Raw genomic sequence first — 21,046 nt, forward strand, 5'->3', positions numbered from 1 at the left:
GGTGAGGCACTGCGTGAACCTTCGGGACACTGAGGGGGGCACCACCGAGGGCACACGTGTGATCCATGAAGGACATGGAGGATCCCAGCGCAACCCGAAGTCCGCTGAGGGCCCGCGGGGGGGGTTTGTGTGCGTGTGAAAGGAGGTGCTCGCCCCCGTCCCGCTCGCCCCCTGCAAACACCGCTGGCGCTGGGCAGACCCGAGCAGCCGGGCGGGCGGGGCCGGTGCGGTGCCACCTCCCCTCGGGCGGGGCCGGTGCTGCGACGGGGGCGGGGACGGCGACGAGGCCGGTTCGTCAGTCAGTCAGGAGAGCGGCGGGCGGCGGCGGAGCACGAGGTTCCGCGGAGGCCGACGGGGAGCGGGGAGAACGGCGGCGGCGGCGGCGCCGCTGCGGGCAGCATGGAGGCGGATGAAGAGAAGGCGGGCGGCGGGCGCAATGGCCACGCCGAGGGCCCGGCGGCGGCGGCGGCTGAGCGGGGCGGCGGCGGGAGGCGGCTGCGGGGTTGCCGGGGCTTCCTGCGGCGTAACGCGCTGGTGCTGCTGACCGTGTCGGGGGTAGTGGCCGGCGTGGCGTTGGGCACCGCGGTGCGGGGAGCCGGGCTTGGGCCGGCGCAGGTGGCTTACCTGGCCTTCCCGGGAGAGATGCTGCTGCGGATGCTGCGCATGGTGATCTTGCCCCTGGTGGTCTGCAGCCTGGTGTCGGGAGCCGCCAGCCTGGACACCCGCTCGCTCGGCCGCCTGGGTGGCATCGCCCTCGCCTATTTTCTCGGCACCACGCTGCTGGCCTCCGGGCTCGCCGTCGCCCTCGGCTTTATCGTCCGCCCCGGAGCCGGCGCCTCCGGCCTCAGCGCACCCGGGCTGGGGCTGTCCGGCGCCGTGCCCACCAGCAAGGAGACGGTGGACTCCTTCCTTGACCTCGTCAGGTGAGGATACCCCGCTCCCCCACACTTCCCGCCCTCCCCGCCGGAGGATGATGACACCCCCGGCGATGTTGCGTGCTGCAGCCGGAGAAACCCCCTCCCCCTTCCTCCGGTTTCTTCTCTTTCATCTTATCCTCCCCCTTCTTACTCTCATCATCATCATCCTTCTGATCATCATCATCCTCCTCCTCCTTATCCTCCTTATCCTACTCTTTCTTCCTCTTGACCTCATCATCATCCTCATCCTGTCTTCTCCAGGGGCGCTGCTTTCAGCTCAGGTACCCACAGCTCAGTCAGGCTTAGGGCTGCATGGTGCTCTACCTCTCCTCCTTTTATTTTTAATTTTGGCAGGGTGGGTGTGAGGATGAGTCGAGGCTCGCTGGGGCTTTGGGTGCCTGGGCCTGGTTTTGGTCCCACCTGGAGGGAGATTGGCTCATGGATGCTGCCTGTAGGGCAGGCATGGCCTTGCCTGGCTTTCTCCTGCCCCTCTGCCTGTTGTGTCCCATCTCTTGCAGGCAGGACTGGGCAGCATTCCCTATCCCTCACCCACACCTTTTTATTTTATTCTCCAGCTCTTTACTCAGTCTCCTCACACAAATACCAACCTGTAGGTGCAGGCATGGAAATGCAACCCCGTATTTCCACCACAGACATACCCTAAAGATAGTCTGGCATGTTCGTGAGCTTCCCATCCCACCTGTGCACCTTGCAAAGACAAGACTCACAATCCCCAAAACTACCTGGATCAAAGCTTCCACTTCTACACAGATCTTTTAATTTTATCCTTATTGCTCCTTACAAAGTTGGAGACTTCACCTTTACTTTTTTTCCTTAGAGCCCATGTCTTGTTGAGATCTGTCCATCTCTTTAAATAAGAGAAGACCAGTTCCACAAGTGAGGCAGACATCCAGCCAGATTTTTGAGTACTGAATTTCCAATGGCAGCTCTCTGTGCTTTGATGGATCTTGGTTACAGAACCCCAGATGTGAACAGCTGATACCTTTTGCTATCCCAGGGGTGGCTCTACCACTTTTTCACACCTGAGTAGTGTAGAGCTCACATGGAAAAAAGTGCTGGAGTAAAGGAAAGCTGAGGAGTGGCAGCTAGGCCTCTCCTAGTGAGTGAGCCGTGATGCTGAAGTAGTGATGGGAAGGGATAGCATATTAATGGGAAGCATGGAGGTTTCCTGAAATATGGGAAAATGAACAGCTTTGGAGGTGGTGGATGTTGTTAGCAGGATTCAAACAGAAGAGTAAGAGAAGTGATCTGCATACCAGAGAAGTGGCTGGAGAGTTGGGCTTGGTGGGTATTTTGGTAATTACAAAGCCCGGTGTGGGATTTTTTTTTAGACAGTTTTCTTTGCTTTTATTAATTCCGTTTTTAAGCTGAGGGATGTTTTTGCTGTGTAAATGGATGTGGCAACAAAGAGAGAGAGTCTGTAAAAGAAAAAACATACTCTGTTTACAAATCCATGTTAATGTCTTTTCCTCCCCCAGAAACAAATATGTTCCCTCTGGACAAAAAGTAAATCTGGATTGTCCCACTGGCAGTCATGTACTTCATGTCCTTAGGTCACCTGGTCCCTCTTCCTGACAGAGCACATTAGGAAGCGATAAAGGGACAGTGGGAGTAGGCGGGCTGTGAAAGTCACATGGAGTTAAATGTAAGTGCAGGCAGGTGAAGGAAAATTACAAAAAAAAAGGAGTCAGTACAACTGGGGGAGCTGGGAAGACAAAAGTGTAGCAGTGGCTGCTGTGAGTGCATCCTGGCATGGATGCTGTAGCTTATGTTTCATTCCTCTGTCATCATGCAGCACAGACTAGGATGTAACTGAGAAACAGAGCAGTAAAGCTCCAGTGAGCTTCAGGCAGTAACATCTGTGTAGCTGGGAGCAGAAAGGTGCTTCTTGATCTGGTCTGTAAATGCAGGTGGAGAGCTCAGCTTCAAAGATGTTGCAGTGGTGGTGGGCTTGAGGCCTAACTCCAAAGTAGCCCTCATAATGGTGAGATTTGGGTCAAGCAGGAGGGTTTCCTTCTGGGAAATGAGAGTCCAGGAACATTCTCCCAGTGCCTGTGCAGTGGGGTAATGAATTGAGCTTTCTCTTAGAGGGGCTGTTGCAGGCATGTTATTGGGCAGCCCAATTGTCACAGCAGAAACAACAAAACAAAGTCAAGAAAAGATGCATTTGGACACAGCAATCACTAAAACTACTGGTATTAGCAGAAATTCCCCAGCAGGGGAATACCCCCACCCAGGTATAGGGTGAGTTATATGATTTTTCTGAAAATATTATATATCTCTCTCTGCCTTTAATTTTTTTTAGATGCTGTTCATGAAAATGTGGGTGTCCTAATTTGATTATTGGACTTGGCCCGTGCTGTGGTGGAAGATAGATTTTCAGTTAATGAGACTTTGAGGGGCTGGGGGACTGAAGCTGTTGCTTTCAGCACAGATGGGTCTTGCTGCATCCCACTCTTTGTTTTTCCCTTTCTCTCTTTTTGCTGTAACTTCCAAGGCTTCACTCAGTTTCTGATAAAAGGTAAAAATGATGCACAAATGGGTAAACTGAGTCCCCTTACAGCACTGAAAGCAGATGTAAAGAAGAGGAAATGGCAGCTGTGTGTCAGGACTTGCCATGGCTTTTGCAGGGTGTCCTTTCCCAGGGTTCAGATCCCTTCTGTTGTTGGGAAGCTTATTAGTTCGTGACCAAAGGCGTTGCCTTCCGTTGTCACAGCCGTGTCTGGAGGGCAGCTTAATTCTTGGTTGTGGTTTTTCTGTTTCCCTGTTGAAAGCTTCCGCACAAACGTGCACCTATGCGTGTAGACATGACCTCTGGAAAAGAGATTTGTCCTATGCTTTAGTAGCAAATGACAGATGACTCACTAGTGAGTGAGCCTTAAGGCTGTCTCTGTTTTGTTCTATCCACTGACTATAACCTCCAGGTCTAATTTGTCTGCCCTCCTCTGACTGGAGGTGTCAGAGCATGCTTCTAGTTTCCCTTCTGGCAAGTGCAGGAGGTAATCCTCAAGTGTTCCTGGCCAGGGTGTGGGCACAATTTCCTCTGCCCCAGGACCTGGGTTGAGGTGCCTTTGTGCCCCATAGCAGGGATACTGATGGCTCGTCTCACCTCAGGTCTGCCATGCAGAAAGCTCTTAGGAGATCCCTCAAAGATCAGCACAGCCAAAGGCAGGGAGGTGTTGCAGCACAGTGAACTTGGGAGGGAGATAGTAAGAGATGAGAGGTGCTTCCACAAGGCTGATGGATTAAAAAAAACAAAGCAAAGCAAACAAAAAAACCTCAAACCAAACCAAAAAGCAGGGTGTGCTCTGAACCCAAGGGGAGACCTTGGATTTCCTTAATTCTGTCCCACATCAATGAAGAAAGACAGGCACCCGGTTCAGGCTCTTACATTCAGCCAGACTCCAGAGCACTCTTACTCCAGGTGGTCTTAGCTGAAGGTGGACCTTCTGGATATCTCTGGAGTATCTGGCAGGGACAGCAGCGCACTTGTGCTGAATAGGTGCCAGCAGATGAGAGCAAAAGGAAATTTTAGGATTTCTTGTTCTGTCCCTTACTTATCAGCTTGGCGGAGAAGGCAAAGCAATGGATAACAAAGGGGACTTGTCAGCTTGGCTATGAAGTGGGTATCAGGTGGAGGAAGAAGCTAACTGTGTTACAGTGGGCTCTGGGTCCCACCACCCAGTGGGGAGGGGATATTGCAAAGAGCCAGCTTGGCTCTGGTCACACTTGGGCATCCAACCAGGGAGAAACAGGTGAGCAGGATAGAGGAGGTGACTCCAGCTAACACAGCCTACCTGTAGCCTGTTGGAAAGTGGTTCAAACAGCAGGATCAAGTGTTTTGCAAGAATCTATTGATTTGTTAACACTTTTGACGGGCAATTGTCAAGACTGCATGTTTCAGTAAGGTCAGAGATTTGTTTTAGCTCTGATTTTATATTTGCTGATTCAACAAAATTGAGCAGTTTCGCAGGAACCTATTGATTCCCCTCACAGTTTCCAGCAGTGGGTGAGCCTGGCGTTTCATTTCAGTGAGGTCAGTGTTTTGCTATAATTTTAAAAAAAGGCCTAAGAAGAAAATGTCACTCATCAAAAAGGAGCATTTCAACAAAATACAATTTTTTTATAACTGGAAAAAATGGTCTGGGACAGGCTTTCTTCGCCCAATTTTGGGATGAAAACATGTTTTTAAACTGTGGAGTTGGCTTTGGGAAAGAAATTCTGTTTTTCATCCTGCTCCAGCTGCAACAATCTGTGGAGGGAAGGAGGTAGTAGCATCATCAGCTTTTTATAGGAAGGCTATGGAGAGGTCCAGGTGTCTGCCCTGGGGAATAAGGTCAGAGTTTCTCAGTCTGCCAGGCAAGTCTGCAAAAGCAGTTTAAATTGTATTACTCTTCACTGCCCTCTCTGTCTCTCTGCCCGAGGCTGCCAAAGGGAGTACCCAGAGTGCTGTCAGCAAGTGTTGGCTCTGAGCACCTCTGGAGCTGGAGGGAAGGCAGGCATGAGCTTGAGCACAGGGAGAAGCATTGGCCATGTTTTGCTGGCTGGGCAGCAGAGCAGATGGCCAAGGTGGACTGTGGGATCCAGGGTGCCAATGACCCTCACTTGGGCATTTTTTTCTTATAGTCTTCTTGGTAGGTCACCCAAAAGCATCAACCATGAAGGCTGTCTCTGAAATCCTAGTGTGGAAAGAGCAAAGCTTGGCTGTTAAGAGAGGAGGGAGAGATGCCACCTTTGTAGTGATAAATAGAATAAGAGGCCAGGAAACAGCTAGAGTTAGACCAACTGGGGTACCCTCAGAAAAAAGGGCAGTGGTTAATGTTACTGTGCATTTTTGCTTGTGACATTTTCTGAGCCTGGATCCTCTCTTGAAGTATAGGGATCACTGGCTGATTTTTGTAGGAGGAACTCAGCATTTTCATTCATGTGCCTGCACTGTCTGGTGGGTTTTGTTTTAGGAGACCTCTGAACACTTCTGCTCCTTTCTTTTATTCTTTGTATTCATCACCTTTTACAACTGACTCCCTCCAGTTATGTTTTATTTTCCAAGCAACAAAGACGCAGACTGCACCACTCAAGCAAAACAGTACCAGATATCTGCTATAAGTAAATGCATTTTTGGGTTTCTCTGTGTTAAAGCAAATGCACACACTCATAAATATGTATATGTGCAGGGCAAGTATAGTGGATCCACATAAATGACTAAAAGCAAATGAGAAAAATGGTTGGATGAAAATCTTGGGACAGAAGGAAAAATAAGGGCACTGGAGCAATCCAGACTAGTCTCTGGCAGGTTGCCACAGATGACAATAAAGTTGATGTCAGGGGACTCCTAGCATTGAAAATACTTCATTGAAGAAAAAAAAAAAAAAAAAAAGCAAACCAAACCAGGAGATAAGGCAACACAGTATTTTTTCTAGGCTTCCTCTCAGAAATATTTTTCCAATGGCAAGGTTTTTGGCCTCAGAAGTGGAACCTTTTTGTAAGAAGCAGTGCTAGAGGAATGCATAGTATTTTAGGGTTTCGTTCTGCTTCCCTAAATTTCCCTTCATGCTTTTGCTGCCAGAACAAAGTTGTTTGCAGCTCTAGCAAAATAATTGTTTAGAAACAGTTAATAATCCTTTACACGTGCAATAGAGGAATTCCTGTGCCATTCTTACTCCGCTGCTGTGAAGATAGAGAGTAAGGAAGAGAGAAATTTGTTCATAATACAAATACTGAGAAGAATGGGAGCTACAGCCCCTTTTTGCTCCCTTTACAGCTCCAGGTTTCCTCAGTCACCTGTCTAGGGTTCCCAGTAGCAGATGCTGCAGCTGAACTAAGAGCAAAAATAGTGAGACCTTCCTGCTAAATTTGTTTAGAGGAGCAATGGTCCCTTCTTGACTGATGGGAGCAGCTTTTCACTGGAGTAAAGCAAAAAACCTGCATTTATCTAGCTGTGCATGGGATGACAGTGTAATGAGCACAGTATTCAAGCAGAAAATATTCAGACTTGAAAACTTGAAACTACAATCCTTGCTGCTGCCACTTTCTGGTTCCTATTTTAAGAGGATCTGAGATGGGTGCTCTCTCACTTTGTGTGTCGTTCAGGTACCTGGAGGTTTTGTGGCTCAGCCCAGCTCCCTCTCCAGCCCCAGGAAACATCTGTTACCCTTGAGAGCTGTCTGATGGGTTTCTGGTGTGTCTGCATTGCTGGCTTGTCTCATTCTTGCCAAATTCTGCAAGTTTCATCTCTTTCATTGTCAAGGGGGCAAAGGCTGCCTGATACCAGACCCCTGTGCCAGGCTCCTTATCACTCAGGGTTTCCTCAGCTGTGCTCTTCCTCGTCTGCTTTCAAAAGACACCCCTGTTTTCTAGCACAGGGGCCACAGCAGTTAGGACACAGCAGCAATAGCCAGCAATCCAGTGATAAAAATGTGATGATTTCTTTAAGATCTACATTTACATTTGGTGATAAAAATGTGATGATTTCTTTAAGATCTGCATTTACATTTGGGCTTTCAGAGCGAAAAAGCCACCCTAGAGATATGGTCTGTGTGGAAAGACTGACTGTCGACACCCATTTTTAATTTGCATACCCAGTTACCCAGCTCACCAGTTTTCCTGTTCACTGGGTCACCTGGACAGGAGGGGTGCTTGCACTTCCCTGTGCAACTCCTACACTTGGGCTTGGGGACGTGGCAAATGAAGAGAGACCTGGGTCTGGATTTTTGTGGTGGGTGAACTTTGCCTCCCCATGCACGGTGAGCAAAGCCTGAAGGCACAAGCACATGATGAGCCCAGGCAGGTCACCATCCAGCTTTTGCCTCTCCCTGAAGCATGTAGCATCCCTTTTTATTTGTTTGTTTTTTTTTGTTTTTAAGCGTGTAGGGGTTTTTTTTTTGTGGTTTGGTGGTTTGTTTTTTTCTTTTTTTAAAAAAAGGCACTGGGATGGTGTTCTTGCACAAATCCATCTTAAGTTAATAATCTGTGGTCTGACCCACCCATAATTAAAGCTTAAATTAATTCACATACTGAATGATCTTAGGTGAACAATGCATGTAGTCTGTAGACAGCTTGTGCCTTTTAAATAAGCCATTTTTTTCTTGATTGCTTTTTATGACCCAACATGCTATTAAACTTCAGAATTTGAAACAAAGGCAGGCAAAACATTTTTTTACATGTTGTTGGGCAGCCAGGTGCCAGGTATACTTCAAAGTTGGATTGTACAAAACGCACAGCTCCTTCTGAGCTGTTGAGTTGAGATCCAAATTTTTTTACTTGGTAGATTGTAAAAAATGCTCTTCCCTGTCCTCAGAGTTGAGTCCTTCAACCAGTGCTCCAGGAATAAAGAATGACTGTAGTATGCTCAGATTTGAATAGCTTTAGTGCTACTCACACTTGAAGCCAGAACTTACCCCTTGCCTTGTTGTAGCGGGGCTGCTGGCATCACTCAAGTATGTGCTTTAAATATATGCTTGGAGTTAAGTTAGCATTTAATTACTGAGGCCCATGCCTGATAGACTGTATAAATTATGGAGGGCTTGGTTTCTCAGCTACTTTGAAACACTGGAGAAATGCATTGTTTAGGCTTTAGGATTTCTTCCTGTGGTTTTGTTTTGTCAGGATGGAAAAACTGATTAAAAAAAGAGAATCTTATTTCTGATGTGTTTTGAGTCTTTATTCATCTCTCATTCTTCAAAATCCAGTCAATACTACTTTTTTAAAAAAACAGTCATCCGGCTATGGAAAGCTGAAATGAAATATCCTGATTTTCTCAACTGCACGTTTTCTTTTTATTTTTGTTAAAACTGCACACTGATCTGGGCCCATTTGTGTATGTGGTGTTTTACTCCTGATAAAATTGTTTGCTTTTACTGTACACAAGGTTTTTATCCACCGGAGAGTTCCAGCTGTGCAAGCATTGATGCTTGTTAGCTGTTGCATTGATCTTATTTGACCAATTCTTAAGCATCTTTAATGAGCTTGCTGTCTGACTTTCATCCAGGCAGCTGTATTGTTAAATTTTAAGGAAAAAAACGTTGCTTTTTTCTTTCATGCTCAGTGGAATGTGGACTCCAGAAGCCAAATTATTCTTACAGTATTTTGGCCTTTGCAGTTGCCTCCTAATACACTTGTAACACATCAGAGAGAAAGACTGAGTTAGTTCACAGCAGCCACTTGTTTGATAAAGGTCCATGTACTTTACATTGCTGTCAAGGCTGTGGGAAGGCCTCACTTTCTGGCAGGATAACTGAGCTATGCAGTGGAAAAGACCAAAGTCCTTACCTGTGCTCTATCTTAATCTCACTTTTGTTTTCAAAGATTTGAGCCTGCTGCTGTGTTTCTTGCTGTGGTTTGGATTAGTGCTTTCTGTGTGATTTATGGAAAGCCTGGTATGAAATTATGTTTGCCAGGGTAACTATGGCAAAAAGTGTGGGGAGATTAGTAGGGCACAGCCTGGAGGTAGCTCAGGCTTCCTCAGAGCAGTGCAAGGAGCAAAAGATGGGGAGCAGTTACCCAAATAATTTTTTCTGCACTTAACTGGCTCTGAGTAAGGTTATTTTTTTTTTCTTTACCATAAGAATTGCTGTGTCTCCTTGATGCATTTGGCTGGCAGTGTTTTCAGTTCCATACCCTTATCTTCCCTGCCCTTGCCAGCTAGGGTCCTGTAATAATCCCAGAGATGAGCTTTTATCCCTATTTTGCTTTCTGACTCAGCAATAAACCCCTGCCATTTGGCTAGGGGACCACATTCTCTTTGCTCACCGTAAGCAGAGAAAGGAAGTGCAGCATTAAAAACAACTACAAAATACACCAAGAAGCAACTTTTTCCTGACAGGGTCCACTTAACTATTTTTCCTGTCCTTGTTGCTGCAGAGATGCATGAACACACTGGTTGCCCGACGGAAGTGTACCTCACTTTGCACGCTGTCCTCCCTGCACAAACCTCTGATGCTGGATTTTCATTTCTGTATGAAAGCACTAAAAAATTCAGATGCTGCAGCATTCCACAGGAGTTGCCCCTTCTTTCTTCTGTGCTGCTTAACCCTTTAAGCTCTTGCAGCCCACTCTGGCCTGTGACGTGTTTCTGTTCTACCTCAGTGTTCAGGGAAGCTGACCTTGTTTTGTTGAAGAGTTAAGCTGCTCTCTTAAGTGGATTGTGCTGATTGGATTGTCCTTCATGTTGATGCTGTGAGCAAAATATAATAGCATGAATGATGTTAAAAATCTGCCTGAACTTCGAGGTCATAAGCTAATGGTGCTGCTGCTGGCTTGGCCCAGCCAGTTTCTGTAGCCACTGGCTAATGGGTGTGTATAACTAGCATCAGGTCTCATTGCCCTTGGTGTCCCTCCCTGAGTAGTTAAGTGTGGCAGACAAGCAGGGACCTTTTGATGTGAGCAAAAGAAGAGGGCAATTCACACCTCTGCAGATGTAGCAAGTTGTCTTCTGTAGTACGTTCCTCACTACTGCCAAAGTGCTTGCCTTTGCAAAATGAATTCAGTTTCTGAGTAAGACACCCTAGTGTTCTTGCTTTAGAAGTCGTACAAGAAATAGTTAAACTTTCTGTTTGTGTTTTGCAGAAACCTGTTTCCTTCAAATCTTGTTGCTGCAGCTTTCCAAACGGTAAGATATATGTGGACTTTGGACATGAGCACGGGCAGGCAAAGTGGCTTCTCCTTTTTGAAAAAGGACTAGAAAGATGGTGTAAAAAATACCAAAGATTAATTTATTTATAGTGACATTTTTACAGTACCTGACATAACCAGACATACAACTTCCATGGCAAATGGTTTCATTTTGGAAGGTACTATTCAAACAAAAGCATATTCATAGCCTGTGTTTTGTACCTCCACCAAAAATGTTCTTGAAAATTTTATACTTTGGATGTCATGGTGCACAGCAAAGGCAACTCCACTTTGTGGCACACTACTTATCACTTTGGAGGAGCCAGCTGGGAAACCCTTAGGTACAGAGTTTGGAGCTGGACTCAGAACAGACAGAGACTTTCAGGCTCTCTCAGGTAACAGCGTTACCTGTTGCCTGATGCTTTTATTCAGTATTTTCCATTGTTTCCCTTGCTGGATAATTGCTCAGCCTGACTTCTATTCCAGCAGAGGACTAGGTGTTGTAGGACAATAACTGGCACCTGAATATAGTGTGGTTTAAACTAGTGGACAGGAGCCATGGGGCTCCAGGAAGATTTTGATATAGACCTTATTGCTAATTTTAGATGTCAGGATAGACACAGCTGAGAACATTGCTGTTGAGCAGAGTGATTCTTTATGATACAGGAGCAGAATAATAGGTTTTACCCTCATGGTATTCTCTGTGTTTGTTTTTGTCAGAAAAGGTAAATTCTTAAAATCAAGTTATGTTTTGAGTCTATATATAATACAGTACAAGTCAACATACTATATACAAAAATAGGAGCAGTACAAAAATAGCATTTAGAAAAAGATATTCTGTGATACCTCAAGTGTCAGGGTTCTGTATGTTCAGGAGTGAAAATAAAAATGCTTTTCTCTGTACTGCTGTTGTCCCAGGTAACTGGCGGGTACATAAGCTTTTCTTTCCCCTATTTTATACCTAAAGAAAGCAAGCCCAAAGAAGTCCTGCTTTTGCAACCTGTCTGCCTCATTTATCAAAGTAAACTGTTGCCCTAGATTTTAGATATTTTATCGACAATTTTAATGCCTGCCTCACCATTTCTAGCAGTGTAACCACACGAGCTCCACTTGCTTTCTGCAGGAGTCGGTGCAAGAGTATGGTGTGTGAGCAGCAGCAGGGTGGAGGAAAGGGCAATTCCTCAGCTGCTGCCCAGACCTGGGAGCTCAGGGGATCACAGAGCACATCTCTGGTGCCACATGGGGAAGGAGCTGCGTATCCTGTCAGTTCCTTTTCTTGCACTGGACAGGCTTGTGAGTCTCCACAGTGTGGTCTCCAGAAAAAGTCTTCCTGGCAGCAATCTCCTTGTGAAATACTAGATTATATGGTTATATGGATGATCTGATCAGCAGACATTGTAGTTTTGTTTCTTTTTTCTTACCTGCAGTATGCGACAGATTATAAGATGGTGCTCAGAAACACTACCTCTGGAAATGTCACACTAGAAAAGGTAAGGTCGCTTCTCAGGTTTTTATACAAACCCTTGTTGACTGTAATATTTGACTACTTTAATCCTGAAAGAAACAAATACTTTTCTTTGCCTGGAACAGAGGAACACACTAGCTAGATGAGTTACCCATAGCCAGACAAGAAAGCTACAGTGGATGGGAGTGTTGGGTTCAACTGATCTGACCTTTGAGACCTTATTTTTAGGGCATGCTTTCTTAGACCTGATCTCACTTGATCTAAATTTTGATTAGTCACTCTGACCAATATTTCCAAGTAACTTTCTGTAGACTTGGGGTTAAATAGCAATCAGGCTATCTGAATAGACCTTACTCTTCCATTTGGAAAGCATGAGCTTTTTTCCACTACCCAAGACTCTTTAAAAAAAACAAGTTGGGAATTTTTCTTGTTGCCATGCTTCTGAAATTCTGTTTGAAGCAGTAATGAGTGGTCTGAAGGAGTAAAAGTTGTAGATGGAACTTAACAAATAGGCTGCTATTGTAAGGGTATCAAAAAGGAAACTAATTTGCATGTGTAGTTGAACTAGAGAGTTATATCTTCCATATGGTGCTAGCAGGACTTCCAGAGGTGCTCAGTGTTGCATTGAGTGGCATCTCTTCTACAGCACAGAGCTATCAAGTATCTTTATTATTGTCCAGAGTCAACATATTGCAGGTCCAGCTATAATTACTGTTGTCTTACAGGCAGCATGCTGTGAAACATTCAGTATCCCAGCCTGCAATGGGGGAGATAGGTCTGGGACTGGAAGTTACTTCCAGGGGGTATTTTCTGTTTCGCAGGCTTGTTTTGACTATATGAGATTAGTACTGGATGTTGGGTTACTATATTTTTAATATGATTTGGATGCTCCTAGGGCAAGGGGCTTATAACATTTGTATTTGTCATGGGAGGGCTGAGCTGGGGCTTGCCCACCAGTTTGTAAAACTCATCAAGGAAAAAGCAGTTTATGCTTATCCAGAGGGATTTCCAAGTGTATCCATGAATGCAGGGAGCACTGGCCTCATTACCTTCTCCTCACCATGGTGTTGAGCAGAACAGTGTGATTCTGAACTCTGCTTTCAGCTGATGGGCTGAACTTTCACCAGCCCCAGAGGCAGGGTGACGTGTGACTTAGATGGCACAGAACTGAGCCTGGGAAAAATCAGCCCTTGCCTAAAGGTTGGGTATCAGAGGGTGAGTGGGTTTCACTGGGGGGAGAAGGCAGCCCCACCTGTCTGGGCTCTGCCAGTGCCTGTGGGATTGCCTTAGCCCAGCTCTGCACACACCCCACGGGTGCTTGCAGTGTCTGTGGAAGGGCCACATGATCCTGAAAGAGCACTTGTGCTTCTCATGCCATGGAACCCCCAGGGAGTGTGTGCCTGTGCAGCCTCGTGCTGCAAAAAGACAAGTTCGATATGAAAGGCTGTGGCAATGTGCACTTAGACATGTATGTTTGCTTACAGAGTGTAGGTTATTCTTCATTTAAGCAGGGGTAAATAGAAGGTGAGTAAGGCTTCTTAGTCATCTTCAGTATAAAGTTTGATAGGGGCTTCTTGGCAACCAAGCGTGGATTAAGGCCAGCCGTATTGACTGGACATAGGCTTGGCTATCAAGTACTTCCTTAATGTGTGCTCAAAGCCATCTTTTATCTCTTCTTCAAGAGATAAGAATGTATCTTCTGGCAATTTAAAATGTGCGGTTCTTTTTCACTTTTCTTCTTTCCCTTTCCCACTTATCAGATTTCTGTTTGATGCAATGTCAGAAAAAATATTCTCACTTTGTCACCAGTTCCTGTTTTTGCCAGCGGTTATGATGTAAAGGTTATTTCTGCTATTACTTTTCCAAAACTTTTCTCCAGTTGCTGGAGCAAAACCATAGCTGAGCTTCTTTAATTCCAGAAGACGCCCTGCTGTCTCTAGGGAAGAGCAGACCAAATGAAAAGAAAGCATGGTCTTAGTTTTGTTAGCTCAGTTTCAGTACTGGTCTTACCTTATTATTTATGGATAGATGGAGGTTAAGTTTGGAAAGGAAGAGTATGATTTTTGGATAATGTATAATAGTTTCCATTGGTTATGTTTTTTCCCCACCACTGGTTAATAAGCCCTGTCTTCTCTCGCTGATGATATGAATACTGGGGCACTTAGATGTCCACTCAGCCACATCCTTTCTGTTGTTTCACAAGCTCTCACATGTTTACCTAGCTTTTATAGCTACATCCTCTCTGTCTTCAGCAGGAAGGCTTCCTGGGGCACTGGCTATCTCAGTTCCCCATCTGCAGCACAAGGAAGGCCATGGGGCACTGGTTGCTCTTCTTCCTCACTTCACATGGCTGCATTTTCTTTTCAGCCTCTTACTATTTGGACAGCTCAATGTCAGCAGTTGTTTCCTTGATAAGCATTTTGTTTCAAGAGCTACAAAGCAATAGGGATCTTCAGAGAGGTTCAAGGACCAGAAGAGAGCTCCATTAATCTTTCTACCAGAACACAGAATTTCAAGCAAACAATAACACATCCCATAGTTTATCCAGGAACAAAGCTCTCATTAAAGCTACTTTTGTTTGCTGTCCAGAGTGCTGCTTGGTTTGGCAGCTCCTTTGGGGTGATGGACTCTTCTGTTAGAGTACAAAAAGGCTGTTCAGTATCTGCCAGTTTTAGAGGCTGGGATTGAGAGGATCTTCCACTAAGGATTTATTGCTGGACTCTTTCCTGCTGCAAGGAGGTGAAATTCCCTGACTGCTGCAGATTGCCCCCTTGATTTGAGGGGAGCAATTTCTTGCAGTAAGTTACTGCTCTGTGCAGATGATGCTCCTTCTGCCTGCATCTGCAGTGATGGGAAGTGGTGGTGAATGTTGTGTATTGTAAAGAAATTGACTCAAGAGGGAGAGAGAGAGAGAAGGACCTGGAAGGGGTGGCAGGATCTCAGAGGGAAACAGCTGAGAGGTTTTGGGTGCCTGTGCACAGAGTTCTCCCTCCAGTCACCAGGAATTGAGAGGTCTGCAGATCACGAGAGTTGGGCTTGAAGGACTATTGAGTGTGAGCACTTCAAGAACTGCAGCAGCAGCAGTGATCACAATGCCAGGAGCAAGGTGGAGAGAGTCATCGTCACAGGAGAAGGAAGGCCAAACTCCATGTATTGTCATTCCAGAGGAGTATAGGGGAGTCTGAGGAGAATTAGCCAACTTACAAAGAGTAGACCAATGTGAAGGTTAAGATGAAAGCTGAGAAGCAACCTGTGTTCTGGCTGTAGCTTCTGACACTTCTGTCTCTTGCCCTCCTCTAGCTTCCCAAGAACAAAATTTGGCAAGCCTTTGGCACCTGTGGCTCTCTAGAAGGTGGAGAGGCTGATGCTTGTGGCGACTGAATGACCTAGGACTTCTCTAGCCAGGGAAGCAACCTTCCAAGAGAAGCACTAGGAGCTCTGGCTCCAGTTCTCCTGTGTGCTTCTCAAGCTCTTGTCTGCTCTGTGACCCTGTGTGCCCTACACAGCTGATGGGAAGCTGAGCAATCCTCTTGCAGATTCAATACACTTCTGCCTTGTTTCTGGAACTAGATCTTTTAGAAGCCCAAAAGGTAGGGGGTTGCTGGGCTTCAGGCTACACTGCTGCATTTAACGAGTTGAGAAGCAAATCTCCAGTTGGAGTTAAAAGGGCAGAGATGTTTTGCAAAACTTCAGTCTAATGTAGTGTGATAAAATTCCCTCCCAATAACATCCAGGTCAGGATGCTGGGAACTTTCAGCAGCTTGAAACACTGAGGTTTTGTTCTGTAGCAAAATTTCACATCTGTTGGTTTTTTTGGTTGGTTTGGGTTTTTGTGTTTGTTTGGTTTTTTTGGTTGGTTTGTTTTGGGTTTTTTTGTTTTGGATTGTTTTTGTTGTTTTTTTTTTTTTTTTTTTTTTTCTGAATGAGAACCAAAACAAAAAGAGCATTCAGTGTTTTTAGGATTTTTTGTTTGTTTGTTGGTTTAAAAAAGTTTGGGCCCATTATGGTAAAATTCCTGGCATTGTGATCACTGCTGCTGCTGCAGTTCTTGAAGTGCTCACGCTCACTAGTCCTTCAAGCCCATGTTTTCATATTAGCCTTGTATCAAGTGAAACTGATATAGGATTATATATTATAAAATAATATATTATATATAATATATTATAAAATAATAAGTTGAAAAAACCAAGGTGAAAACTGAAAGTGTGTTTCATTCATTGCATATGAATGACACAAATATAGCACAGAAGTGTAAAAATGTTGACAGGTTGCCCAAACAGACATTTCCCAGAGAAAGCTTTGGGTTTGATGAAATGATATAGCAGCATTATTTTACTACACATTTACTTTCTTCCTGCTAATAAGTTAGTCATAAAATCTGAGACTGGTACATTGATTTGTAGATTGTTGCTGATAAATTTGCTCAGAAATTGTGTTAGATTCTTCTCAGCCTTATGATAAACCTTATCTCCTGCCCTAGAGTTATGTTTTACCAACAGAAGTGAAAAATAGTAAAGTCTGTGCATGCCTGGTACATGGGCAGTTTATTCAATTATTAGGAGGGTGTAATGTTTTTAGACCTAAATTTTCTAACCACAGAAGAACCTAAAGCTTTCAGGCACACAAAGCAGAATATAGACAAAACTGCAGACAGGGAAATGTTACTGTGTGTGGAGAAAACAGCACATTTTTTCAGACCTGTGTGGCAACATGCTGTGCCCCATTTTTAATATCCTGTCTGTGTTTTGGATTCTTTTTAAGCTGAAATCAAACTGACAAATTTGCCCTGAACAAGCAACTATCATACAAGATTGCTGATCCTATATCTGACAGTGTAACTATGAAAAAAACAAAAAATGGCCAGAACTGTCCTTGTTTGTTAACACTTCTGTTAACAGCACTTTAACCTTTATGCTTTTGTGTATAATTTATGTTTTATCCCCTTTTTTTCCACCTGCCACTAAGAGAGAGTCCCATTCAGCTGTAAACTTCCAGCAAAAATATCTCAAGCAGGCTCATTTTAACAGCTTTAGCAGATAAGTATCCTAAGTTCCTTAGTCAATAATAATTTCAAGCTTTTAGCTCAGGATATATTTCTCTTTCTTAATGTTGAGCTAGTGTCTACTTTAACTAGCCAGAAGGCCAAAACTTGTACACAAACCTAGTCTGCTTTAGAAGCTCTTCCAAATAAAACAACAATTTGACATATTGAGCTTGTACTGCCAAGTTTGGGGAAAAAAAAACCCAAAACCAACACTTCATCAAAACAATTGCATTTTTATGTAGCCACAAGAACCCTCTTTCAGTTCCTATGATCCTACACTACCAAACAATCTCCAGCTCTCTTCGGGAAGCAAACTGTGGAGGACCAGCAGAGGAGACTTGTGAGCAGATTAGTGTTTGTCAATAGGTGGATACTCTTTTTAGCCTTTTGCTGTGCAGCCACATGATTTCTGAGAAGGGGAAAAGGTATTTCTCCTGTTCTCTCTGTGTCTCCCTGGGCTGACTTGGACACATGAATGAGTAGTTTTCCATCCTTTGATACCTTTCTCTGCCCCTCTTTTTGTTTCATAACATTGATTGTTTTCTCATGTTTTTCACTGTGGTATAAACACTTCCCTGAAGTGATGGAGCTGGCAGTTTCTGAGAGCAGATTCCTGTCAGAGGTGTGGGGAAATAAAAGCATATTAGGGGCCAGACTACTGCAAGCCTCTTGCAGGTATGATTTGTTTAGGCTCTTGGTTATCCTGGTGCCAACAGTGAATGATGCTTCATGGAATAAGCAGAGCTAGGAAGTCAGCATCACCAGTCTTTGCCATTTACATATGCAGTCTTTCTCCCACCCATCATCCCTCACAGGAGGACAAAGAGAAAACTTTCAGTCTTTTAACTGCACATGTGTGAGTGACGTCCATGCTGGTTTGCATCTGCAGTGGAGCTTGTCCTGGGGGAGGTTTCCTCTTCAGGTTGCTGAGAGCACATGTATGGTATTGAAGGATGTGAGGGGAGGTAGTGGCACACCCTTTCCTTCACCAGTCAATCCATGCCAGCTTGTAACTAGGGTCCAGATCTTGTTGGTTTCTCTTCAACAAAATATGTTTTTTCTTCCCCAGATACATTCTACTTGTTAATTTCAGATTGATCTGGCAGCAACAAAATGAAATGACCCTTTTGTTGGGTTTTGTGCTTGTCTCCCATCTAACTTTTTTTTTTGTCTTACTTTTTTACCTCTACAGATCCCTGTCGGTACTGAGATTGAAGGGATGAACATCCTGGGACTGGTGCTGTTTGCTCTGGTTTTAGGAGTAGCACTGAAAAAGCTTGGTCAGGAAGGGGAAGATCTGATTCGCTTCTTTAATTCATTCAATGAAGCAACTATGGTCTTGGTTTCCTGGATTATGTGGTAAGTGTATGACTGCAGGTACATCTGCAGGGCAATACTATGCTCTGTTCAGGAATCTCATCCTTTACCCATCTCTCTAGGTTTTTCCTACCAGATCTCTCATCACTGCAAAAGTGAATGTTATGGTGTCACATGATGGCATCTTTCCTTCTTGCTTGTGCCCTGTGCTTAGACAATCACACATAGTTTATGGTATCAGCCTGAAACACTTCAGAGGGCTTCTTAAAAATCTTGTCCAGGACTCCTTTTTTAGTAATTAGTGGAAAAAAGGCTTTCTGTTTCAAAGCAACATAAGCCCATGGCTAGCTGCCATCATGTACCAAAAGCCACTGGCCTGGAATGAATGAAGCAGATCTGAGGAATACTGTCACATGAAGTCCAGGAATGTTTGTGCCTGCAGTGCACTCACAAATGTAGTGCAATCACTTTGCTTCATGCCTTGATTTTTCTGTTAATTGTGTGAAAAGTATCTGAGGAGATCAGACAGTAGCCCACTCACTGGTATCAGTTATAGAGAAAACCTGTTGAGTCCATGAATACAGATCTCCATCTGTTCACTTGGATCAAAGTGTGATGCAAATGTCCTTTTGTATAGAAGGAACAGTCTTTAGGGCTGTGCACTCTGCCCTAAAGCAGTGCTGGCTGTTGAGTGTTTTATCATTGTTATCAGCAGGTCCTAAGTTATACCATGGATCTTTAAATCTCTGTTCCTCTTCCAAGTCCTCCTTAACTTTGTTGAGTGAAGCAGGAACTGTTACTAGCAAAGTGACTGACTGTTTCTTGTTTGTGCTAGCTTCTCCAGAGATGAAACTTTTCCATTTCACACCCCTGAGAGTAGGTATTTCCTAGGGTTGATTGTTTATTTGGTCTCATGCATATTAATGAACAAATCTGGGTTTTTTTTCACTTCCTTCTATGGAGTCCAGAAGTGTTTATGGGGTGAATGTTGTTCTGACCAAACTCACAAAGCTTTTGGCACCAAAAAAAATCAGCATGTTAGGAACTGGAGCACAGTAAACTTTCCCACTAGTCAAGACACCAGCACTGAAGGAGTCAAGCACCTCTAGAGAGCACTTCAGGCCATCTAAGCTGGGGTAGGACCAGCCTCCTGACAACACTGAATCTGGGCCTGGGAGAAGTATTGTGGCTGTTCTTGTGCAGCTGGATAGGTCCCAGCTGCTTCTGTAAACCCAACAGTACTAATACTTCACACACAAACCAAAAAGTATTCATGAGGATAGCTAGCTAACAAATTAACAGTGGGACATTGCTCAATTTCTTCTCAAAGCTGTGGGAAAAGCTATAAGCTTACCCTGAGAGATATTTTTCGTCCCTTCTGCGTTTTTCATTTTCCTCCCTCTAAGAAGTAGAAAGGTCTTAACAAAACACCTGATTTTACACAGGCAGTTCTATGTGTTAGTTGCTGTCATAAGGGATCAAAAAATTCGAAGTCTCAAAGCAGCTTAACTCTTTTACTCTTGAGTATAATTCCTTGGACACTGAATACTGATAAGAGGCAGTTCTTGTATTCAGCTGATTACAGTGCTAACACTTCAAGCCAATCAGTTGGTATATAATCCCTTACGTTGTGGATTATCAGGACCACAGCTGACTCTTAGCACTGCAGTGCACTGTAGCCCTAACTTGTTCCCTTTCCATCCTTAAGGCTCTTGTGTCGTGCTGGTATTTATTAAAAAGTGGCAGTCTCCATATGCTTCCCAAAGGGTACTTTGCAATGGGTGAAATGATACCAGCAGGACAAAAGGCAGTTTGAGCTCATGTCCAGTCCCAGTTAGCAGCTGCTCTTGTGTTTAGGAGCACTTGGGTTTCAACTTTCAGTTCTTTCCTCTTCAACAGCAGGGATCCAGTCCCAGCTCTGAGTCCAGTGTTCATGCTTGCAAAGCTTGTGCAGGAGCAGGGCTCAGGTCAGGTCTGGTTAATCAGGGTGCTCAGAAACATAGTTCAAAGACAGTATGTGGCAGAATTGGCAGAGGCTAAGTGGGGAAGGTTCAACAGGACCCCCTAGAGATTTGGCCAAGGGTGATCAGAGAGAGGATGCTCACATTGACCTGGGACATTAGGAAGTGCTCTCTGCACAGAACAGAGGACCTGCAGAACCCCCGAGGGAGAGGCATGCTAAGAAGGAAGTGATTTGGGCAACCTTAAGGCTTGCCCATTTTTCCAAACCTTTGCATGCTTAACCAAGCCTGAAGTTTGTTCTGACTCTGCAGATCAGCTTCTCTGAACAGTGGCATTGGATAAAAGGGGAGAGTGAGAGAGAAAACTTTCTTTATTCCTGAGATGTACAGCCAGATCACAGGTGTGCCTGGGGCATGGTTCTGGAGAGCAGGGGTCATCTTTTGGTATTTCTTAATCTTAGAAGCAGCAATGGATGAAGCATGGACAGAGGTACTCGGACACAGACATCTGAAGTAGAGCTCTGGAGGAACTGACCCTAGGGCCTGAAGTGACTCCTGCAGTTCATTTGGTAGCTGTTTGTGCTGTGGGTGCAAGGGCAACTCTGCCTTTCCAGGGCTGTTCTCAGCTGCACTCTTGAGAGGAGAGGTGTGGCTGTGGCCTGCATGTAGCAGGAGCAGTTCCCCTGGAGCAGTTCCAAGTGTTCCTGATGAA

General features: G+C 44.8%; 1 protein-coding gene across 1 annotated transcript in view; it reads left to right on the forward strand.

The window, feature by feature from the left end:
- Nucleotides 1–324: 324 nt before the first annotated feature.
- SLC1A4 (solute carrier family 1 member 4) overlaps nt 325–21,046 on the forward strand; it is a 36,694-nt gene continuing 15,972 nt past the window's right edge. Inside the window, exons 1-4 of the mRNA XM_030446628.1 lie at nt 325–923; nt 10,503–10,545; nt 11,975–12,037; nt 18,249–18,415. Coding sequence (XP_030302488.1) covers nt 400–923; nt 10,503–10,545; nt 11,975–12,037; nt 18,249–18,415 — 797 coding nt within the window. The 5' untranslated portion in view covers nt 325–399. The remainder of the gene's footprint in view (nt 924–10,502; nt 10,546–11,974; nt 12,038–18,248; nt 18,416–21,046) is intronic.

This window comes from Calypte anna, chromosome 3, assembly GCF_003957555.1.
Source record: "Calypte anna isolate BGI_N300 chromosome 3, bCalAnn1_v1.p, whole genome shotgun sequence".
Lineage (NCBI taxonomy): Eukaryota > Metazoa > Chordata > Aves > Apodiformes > Trochilidae > Calypte > Calypte anna.